This window comes from Equus quagga, chromosome 8 (genome assembly GCF_021613505.1).
Source record: "Equus quagga isolate Etosha38 chromosome 8, UCLA_HA_Equagga_1.0, whole genome shotgun sequence".
Classification (NCBI taxonomy): Eukaryota; Metazoa; Chordata; class Mammalia; order Perissodactyla; family Equidae; genus Equus; species Equus quagga.
Genome location: NC_060274.1, coordinates 31,880,866 through 31,897,527, shown reverse-complemented (window position 1 = coordinate 31,897,527; position 16,662 = coordinate 31,880,866). Strand labels below are relative to the sequence as shown.

At 48.6% G+C, this 16,662-nt stretch overlaps 1 protein-coding gene across 4 annotated transcripts in view; it reads left to right on the top strand.

Annotated features, from left to right (window-relative positions):
* Positions 1-16,662, top strand: part of ATXN7L1 (ataxin 7 like 1) — a 221,582-nt gene that overhangs the window by 1,742 nt on the left and 203,178 nt on the right. For all 4 annotated transcript variants that reach the window (XM_046670759.1, XM_046670758.1, XM_046670756.1 and 1 more), the window contains exons 2-3: positions 190-397; positions 911-979. In XM_046670759.1, coding sequence (XP_046526715.1) covers positions 217-397; positions 911-979 — 250 coding nt within the window. In that variant the 5' untranslated portion in view covers positions 190-216. The remainder of the gene's footprint in view (positions 1-189; positions 398-910; positions 980-16,662) is intronic.

The window sequence follows — 16,662 nt, the reverse complement described above, 5'->3', positions numbered from 1 at the left end:
GCGGCAGCCTCGGTCCCCGGCGCGCGCTGGCCGGGCCGCGCGGCCTCCCCGGCGGGCGGGCGGCGGGCGCTCTCTGCTGCCCCTGGTGGCCGCGGGCTGCGGGCGCCCGGGCGCCGGCTCCTCCTCCTCGCCTCTCTCTCCTCCTCCTCCGCCTCCCTCCTCCCATCCCTCCCTCCCTCCCGCTTTCAGAACACTCAATGTCGGAACGTTCCGAAGATGACGTCGGAGCGTTCTCGAATCCCGTGTCTCTCGGCTGCTGCTGCCGAAGGAACAGGGAAAAAGCAACAAGAAGGAAGAGCAATGGCGACACTGGATCGCAAAGTGCCCAGTCCGGAGGCGTTTCTGGGCAAACCCTGGTCCTCCTGGATCGACGCCGCCAAATTACACTGCTCCGACAGTAAGAACCCCACCGCCTCCTCCTCCCTTTATTATCCTGTAACCTTTCCATTCACCTAGGGCCACTGGGAAAAAGTGTGTGTGTGAGACAGAGTGGCCCCCGGAGTCGTCCATGCTTCTCCCTCTCTCTAAATAAATACACCCGGAGACAGACCATCAGTGCACAGAGAGAGGCCCTGCTGGCAGGGCGGCAGGCTGGCTGGCTGTGCCCGGCTCCCCGTGGCAGCCCGCGGGGTGGGCTTTCACAGCCCCATGGTGTATCTGTTTAAAAGGCTACTCTGTTGCTGCTTGCATAGTTTTTTTTGGTACCTATCTGGGCCAGGTAGATGGAAATCCGGACTTGGGAGAAAATGTTGCATTGTCAATTATTGAAAGATTTTCATAGACAGTATTTATATCCATCTGTTTGCAAATAAACACTCTCCCTCCCCCCCCCCCCGACTTTGGCTTTTTTCCCCCTTTTTCTCTCTTTTTTTTCCTTATTTTCTTTTTTCCTTTTCTTTTTCATCTGCAGATGTAGATTTAGAAGAGGCTGGAAAAGAGGGTGGAAAAAGCAGGGAGGTTATGAGGCTCAATAAAGAAGGTAAGTGGAGCTACTGGCATTTTAGTGTTAGCATGTGTGGCAGAATCTTCACAGGATTTCGACTATAATGTGAATTGTTCTGCTGGGTACAGAGTGACTAAGGCTTGTCAAAAATTGAGCACACCCAGGTGACTCCTGCTTCGTGTTAACTTCTCTAAAAGTATAAATACAACTGGGGGGTAAGAGGCAGACGGTTGAAGGCAGAAGTTTACTGCACTTTGACTGGAGCCCACATTTGGACCTTCTGATGTCTATCTGCCATTCGCCTTTGGAGCATCATTGCCAAATGGTGGGGGGTAGAAATCCCTGAAAGGAAGATGGGGGGCTCCCTTCACAAGCACCCCAGCCTTCCTTGTGGGTAAATACACAGCAGTTTAATGAACCCCACATGGTCAGTCATTCGAGCAGCGACTTCTCCACTCTCCGCTGAAAACCCCTGTCCATGGCGAACCTCTGTGGCGAGTTACATTCGGCCCACTTTGCCTTGGGTCAAAGGTTGTTGTGTGGCGATCAGGGTTAGGGGCATCTGTGTGTGCAGCCCCCCAGCCAGTTGCCCACCTCTCTTTCCCCAGCATGGAAATATAGTACCTGAAATGGGACACAGTGAGTAGGTAGGTCATCCCAGAGTGAGGCAGGCAAGTGAAGCCACAGCCTGCTGGCACTGGGCATCAAAAACACATGGTCGTCATAAATAAATCATATCCTGTTGGCGTTTGCAAGCCTGCCATATGTAACTCTGGCCTATGGGCTTCACATGGGGCAGCTCCAGAGGCCACTTTCTGCTGCGCAATTGGATGGCTTCCTTTGAATCGTGATTTGCTAACTGATGTCTTGTCAACACGGTTGGCTGAAATTGGGGGTGGGAAGAAAGCTCAAGGGGTGCAAAGAGGTTGGGGGCAAGTATTGAAGGAGTTCAGCCATAAGTAGGCCACAGGAGCATTGCTCATCCAAAATGGATGGAGAAAAGGCCATTCGACTCCAAAGAATGGTCTCCCTCTTAAGCCTGAATGTCATCCTGTCAGGCAGCCGAAACCCGCTTGGAAAGATGGAACTCGTTTGTGGATCGACACCCAAGACAGTCGGTTTTCTGTGCCTAATCGTTTCCTGACCATCCAGCGAGAGGAAAATTTGTGCTTCAGAAAAAATAACATGGAGGTTAAAATGCATGCATATTCAAGGACAGCTCTGTAGCATAGTGTTTCTGCTAATTAGACACTTTGATTGGGAATGAAACCTTATTCTAAAGATGTTTGCCTCTAAATATCTTAGTGTGGTCTTGACGTGTGGCTTCAGGAGGCACAAGGGAATAATGTCAAGTGGACTTCTCACAAGTGGCAGCTTATCTGTGCTAAATGTCCATGTGTGTTGGCAATGGAAAGTATCTTTCGAGACGGTTTGTCTTCACAGGCAAACTCTTGAGATCTTTACAAGCTCAAGGGACTCGGTTATCAGACCCCTGGCAGCAGAAAGGTTTCCACCAAAGAAGATGAGGTTGTGAAAACCTTTGAATTCAAGTTGACTAAAGGTCATGGTATGGCACAGAATTGACACCTCTCAGGCCTGGGTGATAGATTATGACTATAACACACAAGACTCATATTCTGTGCCCCCCTCCCTACTTCTGTTTCAGAGGACTCTTGTTCTCAGATTCTCTTTGCCTCGTGAGAAATAGCTTCTTTTAAGGAAAAATGAAAAGCTTCCTCTCCTCAGAAGTCACAAGCTGTACATCTTGCTTATTATATCCTTTGTCCTATAAAGGTACAAAGATTTAGCTCCTAATTATATGCATCTGTATTAAGGACACCCACTGTTGAGGTAGCGTGCGGTTGCTGAGTTCACCCGGTAGCCATGCATGGGCTCACATCTCTTTGTTCCTGGGCCTGGTGGAGCCAACTTGGGTTAGCAATTCCTGAAGGTCTTCCTGGTGTGGGCTGCAGCCTTCTTCCTAAGCAGAGTACATGTATACGAAATATATATCCTGCCGTGGTGAGGAATCTAAGAGTTGAGCTGGGACCCCGTGTCAGAGCGTTGGGCTGCAGGGTCTGCAGAAACACTGGTTGTGTTAGTCTCGCCGTGGGCCTTCTTGTTGGAGCCGTCATGCGGGAGGTGTCAGGATGGATCCGTGTTTGTGAATGGGTCTCTGCTGCACACAAATTGGCCTGGGTGTGATTGTGTTCATCCCTGTGTGTGAGCACACATAGATTGACCCTGACACTGTTGGTGGGAAGCAGGTCGTGAGGAGAAATGCGAGCTTTGATAGTAGTGAATGACTAAGATAGAGCTTAGGCATTCCAACTGAGAAACGAAGGGGTAGGTTCCAGATTCTGATAGGATTTTTTTCGTTGCGGTAAAATAAACATAACGTAAAATTTACCATTTTAACCATTTTTAAAGTGTACGATTCAGTGGTACTAAGTACGTTCACAATGTTATACAACCGTCATCACTATCCATTTCCCGAACTTTTTCGTCACCCCGACCAGAAACCCTGTGCCCATTCCCGTCTCCCCTCAAGCCTGGTAACCTCTATTCCATTTTCTGGCTCTATGAATTTCCCTAGTCTATACATATATATATATATATCATGCCAACCCTTTGTGTCTGGCTTCACTTAACATAATATTTTCCTGGTTCATCCATGTTGTCACGTATATCAGAATTTCATTCCTTTTTATGGCTGAGTAATATTCCATTGCATGGATATACCATAGTCTGTTTATGCATCCATGGATGGACGTTTGCTTGTTTCCTCATTTTGGCTATAGTGGATAATGCTGCTGTGAACATTGTTGTGTTGTGATATTTTTTATAGACTAAGCTCAGGGATGGAAGTTAGGCTGGAAATATGAAAAAAAGAATCATTTTGCCTTCTGCCTCTCTCTGGCCACAGCTTGAGAAGACACAAGAAGGACTTGCAGACCTTTTGAATAATCGGTTATTGTGATATAGTTCCTTCTGCATTCCTCCTCCTTTTCTGCTTCACTTCTCCACCTGTGTCAGTATGAAATGTTAACTGAAGGCTTTGAAATCTCAGTAAGGAAGTCTTCACACCACTGTTATTATTTCATCCAAAGCTAGGTAAAATTGCGGTCGGGGGAATTTGGCACGTGTTTTTGGACCTTGTCACGTCATCACCTGGGTTTGCAGGTGTTACGCTTGGGTGGGGTCACATGGGGTTATATCCAGGGCAGCCCGGCGAGAGGGAGGGCGCGGGAGAGAGCACTTTGGGTCAGCTCCCTAAGTTCCCACATGTGACCTGGGCAACATCATTTCCCTTCTCTGGACCTGTTCTTTCACTTGGAAAGCAAGGGAGTGGGATTAAAAGTCCTTTAAGGTCCCTCTGACCTCTGAGCCTAAGTTTTTCTATTGAATGTACTGACATTTGAGATGCAGTCATACCAGACAGGCTGTTTTTAAAGGTTTTTTTTAAAAAAATCAAGCCCTCATATTAAAAATACGTCAAACTGGGAGGCCGGCCTGGTGGCATGGCAGCTAAGTTCGTGTGCTCCCTGCTTTGGTGGCCCGGGGTTCACGGGTTCAGATCCTGGCCATGGACCTACACACTGCTCATCAGGCCATGCTGAGGCGCATCCCATGTAGAAGGACTAGAAAGACGTACAAATAGGATATAACTATGTACTGGGGCTTTAGGGAGAAAAAGAAATAAGGCTTCATTTAAAATATATGTGTGCATCTTAAACTACTACATAGTGGGTTTGTTTTCTCAATTTCTGACTTGGTGGCAGAAATTACTGCATCTCGTGCAGAAGCGTATTCTGCTGCAAGTCGTTTGTGAATGGTGTGTGGCCTGTAGGACTCTGGGAAAGCTGAGGGTCTGAGTCCAAAACCTGGGGTGATGTGCTCCCCAAGGTAGAGATTGAGTTGACCTCAGTCAGCGGGATCCATCAGGCCTGGGATTCCTAAGAGGAGGGGTCCCAGAACCTTATTAGCCTCATCTAGGATGGGAAATGCGTTTAGGACAGAAAATTCCAAGGAAAGCCATTCGTCTGGCTAACCTTTTTAAATAATTTTCTCTCTCTAGCTTCATAGATTTATCTGAAGGCTTTTTTCAAGCTAATTGGGAAAAAGCTCTGTGATTTAGAAAGAAGTTCCCCTTTTCTAATGGCCTCACCTCAACTTTTTTTTTTTAAGAGCGTCTGTTCATGAAGAAGGAGCAGGATTCATATGGCTCAGAAGTGTGCTGAACTGTATGAAACAGAGATGGTAACAGCGTTGTTGTGAGGATTAACTGAGATAATACAAGAGCGTTTAGTACATAGGAAGCCTTTTATGGGTGTTTGACTTTACTCTTTTTTTTAATGTTATCATGATTATCATCATTTATTAATGAAGCCCAGTTCTAGAAAACTTTAGTGTTATAATTAACTAGGATTCTTAACTAATCAGTGATGAACTGAGAAGATATATTGTATCAGAAATTTCATTTTTGGAGTAAACCATGTTATCATAATTTTATAAAGCTAATGAGTTTTTAAAAACCAGTTTCTGTGATATCCATGTTTTTAATGGAGTGCAGTTGGTCTGTAGTCACTGATAACGTTTCTCGAGCTAGAGGAGAATACTTAGGCAGTTTTGGGCCTGTGTCTAGGAAGGTTTACCAAGTTCTTTCTGGGGACCAGGAGGTCTAAAAAAATAACTTTAAAAATGATCAATAAGTTGTTTGATCTGATCACTGAGAAAAGAAATTCCTGAATAAATCCTTGTTCAGGTGTTTTGGAAGCCTACACGAATTACTTTGGGCATTTATCTGTGTTTTCATGTTCCCAGATGTTTTGATTTGATGTAGGTAAACTCACGAAATGCTTCCAGTCTGAAAACTATTCTGGGGCCAGTAAGATCTTGCTGTTCTCCCGAGAAGCCGGTGGCATGAGGCTGGAACACAGGAGGAGGCAGGGAGTGTGGGAACAGGTTCCGCTCGGGTTTGGAGGCCTTGCAAGTAGCTGGATGGGAGCAAATTGGAGGAAAAGATGGGTTCTTAGAATCCAAGCCAGGGAAGCCAGTGACAAGTGGTGGGGATCTATGGGAAACTGCAGACGGCTTCCTTTTATCGTTTCACGGACAACTCCGTTATCTATGCTGATAAGAGATGGGAAGACACCACTCCGCAGATTACACAGATAAACCTCGTTTTCGCCCTTAATTTCAGCCTCCTTCTCCGTGAAGCGTACCTTCCTCGCCTTTTGCTGATGAGCAGCCGCATTTGCTCACTTTTACGTTTCGTTGCCGTCTCTCTTCTCTTGCCCGGCGTTTCGGGTGAAAGCACAGGAGAGACAGCTTGGCCTCAAGGCGGTAGGGAGGAGAGAGGAGAAGGGCTTGGAGAATGAGGAAGCTTTACAGTTGTGTCCAACCGACGGAGGAGGGAGAGTGCTGTGACCCAGAGAGCAAAGCTGAGACAGGGCATTTCAAAACCATCTAGTTTTGAAAATATAAAGCTTCTGAAATGAGTCTCTCTTTATACGTACAGTGTTTCCATGTGCCTAGCTTCTCACGTGGAGAAAAGGTGTCTCTGGACCTTCCAAGACAGGAAACTGGGTGGGGGGGCGCACTTGTTACACTGTATGTGATACTGGCTTCTAAGCACAGTTACTCTGTGCTGGGTTCTCATCATATGTCATTCTAGAAGAATATGGTTTTTTGTTTTTTGATTTTTTTGGTGAGGAAGATTGTCACTGAGCTAACTCTGGGCCAATCTTCCTCTGTTTTATGTGGGATGCTTCCACAGCTTGATGACCAGTGTGTAGGTCCATGCCTGGGATCCAAACCCACAAACCCCAGGCCGCAGAAGCAGAGCGCACAAACTTAGCCACTACACCACTGGGCTGGCCCCTTTTAAATGTTTCTTGTTTTTTAAAATACTGTTCACATGTTATGAAATTCAAAAGGGCATGCAGTGAGAAGGAAGCCGTCCTCCTACTCCTGTCCCCAGTTACTTGTGTATTCTTCTAAAGATACTCTGTGTGCATTCAAGGAGATCCGTGTATAGTTTTTCTTCTTGCTTTCCCCGCATAGGTGATGGCAGACTCTAAGTGTGGCCCAGCATCTTGCCGTTTCCATTTCTCTTAGAGAGTGCTCTGTACCAACTTGTAAGGTGCTGCCACCTTCTCTCTTTGGGGCCTGCACAGAAGGATGATCGTTCAAGGCCCTGGACGTCTGCATGGTTTCGGTACCCCCTGCCGCTTTCTTGGTCTCTGTCATGCGTTTGAGACTCCGTGAGCTCTCGCGGTGTGCCAGCACTGGGCTAGCCTGGGGACACAGTGTGAAAAAGCACAGCCTTGGCCTCACGGTGCTTCCAAACGTAGAAAACTCACGGCAACTGTGGGAGTGCTCTGAAAGAAAATTGGGGTGCCATTGGAGGGCACGGTGGGGGGGCTAATACAGGGTAGGGACTCCGAGACGGCCTCCCTGGGGAAATTTTGTTTAAGCTAAAACCTGGAGGATGAATGGAAGTTATCATGTGCAGGGCTGGGTGGAGTGGAGTTAGAGGAAGCAACCTGTGAGAAGGCCCAAAATGGGAGAGAGTATAGAATGTTCTAGAAACTAAAAAGTGTGTCGCTGGAGTAAAAATAACAAAGCAGAGAGGAGGGTAAAGTGTCTTGGCAGTGGCATTACTGACACTCTGAGCCAGGCACTTCCTTGCGGTGGGGAACTGTCCTGTGCATTGTAGGGTGTTTAGCGGCATCCGTGGCCTCTTACGTCCCCCAAGTTGAAATAACCAAAAATGTCTCCAGACATGGCCAAAGGCCCCCCTGGGGCGAAATCACTCCGAGAGAGAGAGAGAGAGAGAGAGAGAGAGAGAGAGAGAGAGAGAGAGTCACTGGTGTGAGGCGAAGCTGAAAAGGTGAAAACACAAGAAAAGTAGACTAGGGTGTTCACAGAAATATTCGGCTGCCATCTGTCCATGTCTCAGGCCTCCGTTCCAGGGGAGTCAGCCTTATTAAACGCTGTGCAGACATTTGTGGAGCTGTGACTGTCCCCTGGCACTGGGCTACGTTTGGGAGGATGTAAAGAGCAAGAAGGCTCCATTCCTTCAAGGAGCTCTACTCCAGGGGTTTCCAGGCTGACTCCTCCAGACCTTCAGACCCGTTCTGCAGTGGCTGTGACAGTGGGGAGGTGCAGCTTCTGATTCTGGGTGCCCAGCCTCCCTCACTGTGGGTAGAGGACACCCCAAGGCACAGATTCGGATAATGACGGCATTTATTATCCCGTATATGGTGGCCCCGATGTCAGAAGCACCGCGGTGAGGCATTAAGCATTTCAGTTTACGTTTTAAGTCAGGCTAGAAGTAACAATTGGGTTCTGCGTGGTTTGATCGCCCATGAGATTTGTCTGGAATGAGCATGTGCACGAGGGAGAGCAAAGCGGCTAATTTCAGGATTTCCCTGTTAAGGGTTGGAAAATAGGAAGGGCAGAGGAGGTCAGACTCCGGAGGGCTCCTGACCTGTGTGCTAAGTAGTCCGTGGCATTATTTCGGGCTGTAGGGCCGTGTTCGCTCTAGCCAGTGGTTCACAGGGCCTGCCGTCTTGGCTTCAGAATTGATTTAGAAAGGTCAGGCAGATTTGGTTCCTGCATCGTTTTCTGTATACAGCGTGTTTCTATCCTTTGGGCCACCCTTTCACTCATGACACTTTGTTTCATGCATGACGTCTTTGGGACATAGACATAAAATGATGGTAATGGACACAGTGAGACCCTGTCCTAGTCACATCCCTTTTGTCCAAGGACCCCGTATTCTGAGGAGGTCCAGTGTTCAAAACGGGAAGCTATGATCATTTAGTGACTGCCATAGGAGTGATGTCACCAAGATGGCAACGTGGGTCATTCCAGACTTTGCTCCCCCTCCCAAGAATAACTAACAACTATTCATGACAAAGACACCACCGAGAATCCTGGAACTCGGGCGTGAGGCTGCAGGACCCTCTGCACCACAGAGACCAGGACAAGCCCCCACTAGAAGGGGAAGAGAAGCCTCTCCCTGCTGACCGCATCACCCCTGCCCCAGCCGGCTCGGCATCACACAGAGAGGGCTCCCCGAGCCTCCCGTGGGAAGAGAGAGCCAAGGGAAGACACCCAGCTCCCCCAGCATTGCGGGGCGCCTCCTGGGAGTCCCCACTCTGGGCTCGCCTTGTGGGAATCGCAGGAGTCTGACTGCAGTAATCAAATGAAGCCATAATGGAGAGAGAGGGCTGGCCAATGGGTTGGCCTTTTTCTCAATTGTAGAAGCTGAATGTCAAGGACTGACTTGCGTGTCCCTCTCTCCTAAAACTCTTGGTGCGGTGTTCTGCCAAGGATGGGCTCCCAGCAAATACCTTTTGGCTGGCTCTCTCCCACTCGCCCCTGTGGCAGAGCTCTGATTGGCCCCTTCAGCCAGACGGACTGAATTTAGACCTGAGGCCCTGGAGCTGGTGATGAGAGCCCAGGAAACCACTTCTTGAAGGTGGGCTGAGGCTCAGGGTCCTTACCATTCAGGGCTAGACTTGGCTTGCCGGTCACCCCTAAGTAAAGCTGGGATTCACTCTGGGGAGAGCGTTTTTTTTACGTAGACGCTTTATCCTTGTACCTGTGGTTTCATAACACAGTTCCGCTTGCCAATTTTAGGGATCAGGTGCTTAAAGGAAAAAAGGAAACCAAATAAACTCTCTCTAGGGACAAAGTGACACCAGGTCACCATAATGGGAAAGATGAAAGTGACTCGGTGACGGGCTCTTTGAACATAGATGCAGTTACCAGTGTACCTGCTCTATGAAGCTAGTTGGGGTTCTCCAAATATTAAGGGTGCAAAGACACCTGTGGCTGGGTTCGGGGGTGCTGCAGGATCCTGCCCCAGTACACCAATAGGTTATAGAGTCCTGGGGTCGGGGGAGACAGGACACCCAAACTGATGACACTAACCAGGGTATGGAAGAGAGTTGGGACACATTCCTAGTTTGGTCCTCTCAGACCAGGGTGGTGTCTGGCTCTTTTAAGAGTATATTGGCCCCAAAAGGGAGTATGATTCCATTTATATGAGGCTTCTAGAGTGAATTCATGGAGACGGAGAGTAGGATGGTGGGTGCCAGGGGCTGGGGGGAGGAGGAAGTGGAGAGTTAGTGTTTAATGGGTACAGAGTTCCAGTTGGGAAAGGTGAAAAAGTTCAGGAGATGGATGCTGGCGACAGTGAATTGTACACTTAAAAATGGTTCAAATGGTAAATTTTAGGTGACGCCTATTTTGCCACAAAAGTGCCTTGGCGTTGCAGTCTTGGAAGTTTCACGGAGCATTATTTAAATCTTGACTCAGCCATTTACTAGCTGAGTGGCAAGAGAACTTTTCTGAGCCTCGGTTTCCTCAGAATAGGAATGATAGTAGCCCTCAGGGTGGCTGCGAAAATAAACGAGATACCATCTGGCATCCAGTAGGTACTCAATAATGAAAGCTTTCGTCATGATGATTGTCACTTTTCCCAGGCACTTGGGTCCTCTGCCTTGCCTTGGCAGAGGGCCACTTATGGAGGATGGACAGCATCCTTACCGCTCCAGGAGCATCTCTGAGCTCACTGGGCACCTTTGATCCATCTTGTCTCTGATTCTTTAAGGATGCCAGGAGTAAAAACCGAAGGAGTCGGGCCGACTTCCCTGTGCTGCTAGTTTCCAAGAGGGAATCGGTTTCAGTTTCCCAAAGGGCAGTCATTTGGGGGACCCCGCGTTGAAATCACCGAGGCCTTCCACATCCCAGCCTGCAGTCACCCTGAGCCAGAAGGGCTGGGAGTGGAGCACAGGGATATGCTCTGAAGCAGGCTCCTCACCTGGCTCCGACGTCCACCAGACTTCAAGGACCGCTGCTCGTTGGTTATGAGAAGTGGCTCTCAGCTCTGCCCACCTTGAGGATCCTTTGTGAGGCTCTTTAAAAGCAGAGATGCCAGATTTAAAAGATCACGCCCCGAGATCTGGATTCCATGGGTCCAGTTTAAGGGGCTCTCGGAGCTGCTTAGGTGTTTTTAAAAATAACGATCCTAGCTGCCATGGGCTGGGCATTGACTAGGTCCCAGGCACAGAGGTAAATGTGCATTTTCTCGTTTAATCGTCGTGACCAACCTAGGAGGCGATTCTTATTTTCAACCTTATTTTAGAGATTAGGAAGCAGGCTCAGAGAGGTTAAGTGATTTGCCTAATGTGAAACAGCTGGGGAGTAGTTAAGCTGCGATTGGAACCCAGAGGCAGCCTGATTCCAGAGACTGTGCTCTTAATCACTGTGTCATTCTGTTGCCCTCGAAGCAGGGCCAGAACTAAGGTGAGGCAGGTGGGCGCACATGTACAGAGGTGCACGGGCTGCAGAGCGAGGGCTCTGGAAATGTTGCCCCGGGTGCCTCATTGCCCTGGTACCAGCCCTGCGTAGGAGAGCATGTTCTTAAAGCAAAATGGCTAGTTTTCTTCCCCCTGGTGTGTCGACCAGTGGCCCGCTGATAAGGCCCCGGGTCTCCCCCTCAGTGAAAGGCTTTCTCATCCCAAGGCCCCGGCTTTGGGGCCTCTGTGGTCAGAGTCTTGGCCTCAGGGAAATCTCAGGAGCTGACTCAAACTGTTTCTTTTTGGGAGAAGGTGTTAGCAAAGATGGTTGCCAAGCAACTCCAGGGGCATCTATCTATGGTGACGATTTCTGTCTCTCTTTTTTTTTCCCCTTTTGAACGTCTTCTAGGCCATTTTTCCGTTTCCCCCTTGGCGTTGGGGTTGTTAGTGTTTTCGCGAAGGGCGGGCTCCTTCGGATGATGGACTGGAGGTAGCTTTTCAGCAGCTGCCACGTTGGAGGTGTCCTTGTGTGGGCGAGGCGCCTGCTGAGTGGGTGGGAAAGACCTTTGCCAGCTTCAGCCACAGCCGTGCCCCAGCTGTCACTGGCTCTGAGGGGCAGTGACACAAAGGAGATGCTTGGACGGGAGCAGCTGAGAAAGGCGCAGAATGCATCTCCCGCGTGAGGACAGGGTGACGCGGTAATGTTTGGTTCCTTTGGGTTCCACCCACTCGGGGCACTCGGCATTTGTACGTGATGATCTGGCTGGTCCAGGAGGAGCTCATATTCTCTCTCTCTCTCTCTTTCTCTCTCTCAGCAATTTCAGAGACGAGGGGATAGCCCTTGCATGTATTTCCTCTTCAGCGCTGTCCCTTCTGACTTAGTGGCCTCATCAGTGTGGGGTTTCAGGTGACCTTTGACAGGCCCTGGGCCCCTTGGTCTGCTGGCCAGTATTGTGATTCTTCTGGTAAGGGCTAAGAGCTTGTGGGCTGGAGTACCCTTTGCATGTGACAGAATCTGCCCCCAACTGGCAGGAAGAGAGGGAAACATCGGGAAAGTGAAACTGGTCACATTTGGGTGACATTGGCTCCATTTGGCCTGCCCACGAGTGGCAGCCTTGTTAGCCACGTCCCCAGACTCCAGCCATCTGTTCTCTTGAGCTACGCCCTTGTCCTTGATCACTGTGTACTTCCTCACCATCTTTCGCAGAAGCAGGGCGCGACCCAAAGAGAACGCGGAACCCAAATGAGTCCTGCCACTTTCAGAGGCTCAGACCAAACACTTAATGGCAGAAGACGGTTGAAAATAGAAATCTGCCTTGTTTTACATAAACCTGACATGTTATCATCCAGCCTTAGATTAGGGGGCTGTTTGTTTTCCAGATGGAATTATTGGGGGTTTCGTTAAATAGTAGACTGCCCTAGAGCTTTTTGAAAACTGTATTTTCTTTACTGAAGTTTTGATGACACCCACTTTTACACCTTTCCTGCCAGCTCTTCCTGTCCTGCCTGCTCCTCCCAGCTCCTCCCTGCGGAGTTGGCTCTGTGGCAGCCCAGCCCTGCCCCTCGCTCATGCCTCAGACGGAGTTCCCTCTGTGTTGATTCTGGTCCGTCTGCCTCCAGTCCTGACCTCTTCTCCACAGAGAGCTCAGCTCCCCCTCTGGTGTGCTGCATCAGACAGCCCCTCCTGGGTGTCCTTTCTGCACGCCCAGACACTCGCCCCAGCCCCAGGGCGAGCACAGACTCCTCTCTGCATCTTCCCTTATCCACTGTCTTCAGCAAGGCCCTCCCTCCCTTCCTCTCACCCTCGCGCTCTCCTCTTAAGAGCAATTCTCTGCGCCTCTCCGTTTCTTTCCACTCCCTCAGCCCCCACCCCAGGCTATCCTGCCTCATAGCCTACCTAGATTTTGATAATAGCTGCTTAATTGGTCTCCCTGTCTCCATCTTGCCTGCATCCCACTTCAAAATTAATCTCCCGAAAAGTCACAATTTATCAGGTATTCCTGCAGTGAAAACCTTTCATCACCTCCCCGTTGATCACAGTTAGTGCAGAATTCCAGGTTCTCTGTGCCTCTGCCCCTTCAGATCCTGGCAGGTGGTTTGCCCCTGACAGCCCTTTGGTTAAGCCATGTACCTTCCCTGTCTCTGCCTTTGCCTCCATGGGGGTCCTCTGCTTCTAGTGCCTTCCCCTCTCGAGAATGCTCCTCACTCTTCAGGGCGCAGGCCACTTGTCCCTCTGAGGAAGCCTTCTTCAGCCTCCCAGGTGCACAGCCTGGACCTCCGCTGGACCCCGCACTGCTGGCCGTCCCCACCGTGCACTTTGGCCCCTAAATCTTCCACTTCCTGGCTATTCCATTGGCTACCAGACGATGCCATCATTCACGCAATGTCTTCTTTCCACAGCTGCGTTATAAACCTGGTGGAGGCGGAGGCGAGGGAGGAGGGACCATATCTTCCCTTTTTCTCTCCTGGGTTATTTTTCAACCAGTAGAGCGTTCCGTTTCGGCGAGGCACCCAATTCATTTTTCAGGGACACGTCTTAATAGACCCGTGTTTTCATTTCTTTTCTTTTGAAAAAATTGTGCTATAATACAAGTCACAGAAAATTTCCCATCTTGGCCATCTTTAAAGGTACAGTTTGAGTGCACTCACTGTGTTGTGCAACCCATCTCCAGAACGCTTCTCATCTTATAAAACTGAAACTCTATACCCATTAGACAACTCTGCATTTGTATTTTCATTTTTTAAAAGCAGGCTGGAGATGACCTATGAGTTTCTTTGATTTGTCACCTGATATTTTCAAGTTTTTGAGATCCTAAGAACTGGCAGGGCCTCCGCAGCCCACGCAGAAAGGCTCAGCTCAGCACCGGGCCCTGCAGCCCAGGACCATCCCTGGGCTCCTCCGTCAGCAGTGGAATTCAGTGGAAAAGTGCTCCAGTTCAGGCCAGAGCCACAGACACCTTTGAGCCACCTGAAGTTTCTCAGTTCAGATTCAGTGGTAACCCCCACCCTGCACCCTTGTGTCTTTTTTCCCCTCCATCTTAATGTTAGTATTAAAACCCTTCACACATATAAAAACGTTGAAATAATAGTACCATGGTCATTCATGGGTGCACCACTTAAGAGTGAAAAGTTAGTTCGCATTTTATCTTATTTGCTTTCTTATAAAGCTATTTATTTTGGTACCGTGTGAAAATAGGTTGTAGACATCATGACACTTCACGTCTAAATATTTATCGTTTTGGCACATGTTGATTGTGTCACCTTGAGCTGCTCGCTTAAGCTCTCAGAACCTCATCTTGTATAAGTGTGTGTGTGTGTGTGCGCGCGCTGAACCATTTGGAAGTAAGTCGCAGACAGCATGGCGCTCCACCCTAAACACTTCAGCATACGTCTCCTAAAAATAAAGGCGTTCTCCTCCATAGTCGTAATACCAGCACCACACGCAAAAAACTAAGGGTACTCTCCTGATAGCATCTGATATCCACTTCGTATTCAAATTTCTCCTATGGTCTTCCCAAAAAAGTTTATAGTTGCTTTTTTCATAGCTGCTTTTATCTATCTATCTATCTATCTCTATCTCTTTCTCTATCTATCTATATGTATGTGTATAACCAGGATCCTATCAAGGTTCATGCATTACGTTTGGTTGTTGTGTCTCTTTGGAGCAGTGCTCGCCTCCCCTTCCCCGGATGTGTGTGTGTATGTATACCTATGTATGTATGTATACATTTCTGTATATACATATATTAAACCTTGCTGTTTAAAATGCTTCCCGTTCTGATCTGTCTGGTCACTTCCTCCTGGCTTCATTTACCTCCTTTCTCTATGCCCTCTTTTTCCCCCGATACTGGAAGTTAGCACTAAAGTCCCAGATTCAGGCTTGACATTTTGGCAAGAATACGTCCCAGATGACTCTGAGCACTGCCTTAAGCCCCTCATCGGGGGCACGTGATGTCAGGGCGCCCCATGGTTGGGTACTGATCACCTGGTCAGGTGGTGGCCACCTCTCTCCCTTGTAAAGATTTGTTTTCCTTCTGCACTTAGCGTTTTATTCTGCGAGTGATGCTTCGGCACCAAGTGAAAACCCTGTTCTCCAACAGGAAATTTCGTGGAATCGTCTTGGCATCCATTGATGATCCTTGCCTGGATCAGTTATTTCTTTGGGGGCTGTAGAATGGTCATTTGCAAATTCTGTCATTCCGATCTACATTTGTTGGCTGACATTTTTCTATAAAGAAGACCTTTTTCTCATCAACAGGAGATGAACTATCAAATTCCTTCTAAAAGGGCAACGCAAGGGTTTTCCCTCTAATTACCAATTTTCAGAGCAGGTAGTTGAACACCGTGATTTAAGCTAAGGAGGGGCCGGGGCAAGGACTGGGCACGGTCGCATTTTAGTAAGATGCGAGTGTACTGTGAAAACCCCTAATCAATGGGAAATTCTAGATGATGGAATGAGCTCTGTAGTGCAAACCTCGGAGGTAAAGTGTGCCCACATCTTGGTTGGTAGAGCATGAGTTTAAAACATTGAGAAACGTTATCCCATACACTCAAGTAACCTTCCTCTTTCCTTTGAGGAAGGAAGAAGATAATCACACTTAAAATAATTTTCTCCCACCTTCCAGCTGGAGCCCACCATTTAGCCTGCGTCCAGTGAGCTGTTGAGGTTAACTTGCAAACCAGGATGGGGGATGCTCTGCGGGTTACGAAGCTAGGGCGGTACTTCCTGCATCACTGATTCACTAGCAAGTGATCAAATGCCCAGGCACTGGGTTGGACTCTGGGCAGCATGTAAAGGTGGAATAGCCCTGGCTCCTGCCTTCCAGGGACTCAGGAACTCCCGAGGCAGCAGGCTGGAAATGCTGATGCCACCGAGAGAGTGAACTGTGTCCTGAATGCCCTGGGGCTCAACGAAGGAAGAGATTTCAGTCTGCTGTCTGCAGGACCTTTGATGTGAAGGCAGGGCTGTTTGATTTGTGCTTCTATCTGGAGCTCAGGGAAGGACGCGTAATAGGAGCAAAGTTAACGTTTGAAGAATGAATGAATGATGAATGAATGAATGCTCTGGCACAGATGGCTAGGATTTGGGCATTGGGGCATTCTCCAGGGAAGGAGAAGCATAAGTAAAGGGTTATGAGTTCCCCAGAAAGTCACTTTTGAAAAAAGGAGTTTTGATGAGTCCTGGATCTGCCGTTAATACCGAAGAGAAGCAGTTCATAATTTATTCCAGTTGTACCTACTGAGTACCCAACGCAATTCAGTTTTTATGAAGTAAAGGTTTTCAGGAAACAGGCTCCTTTTTTGTTTGTTAATGTTTGTGTATGTTTTGCTGTCTCTGTTCAGTGGGCTGGGAGGAGGGTTAGTTTCTTTCTGTCTCTCTCTCTCTCTCACACACACACACAC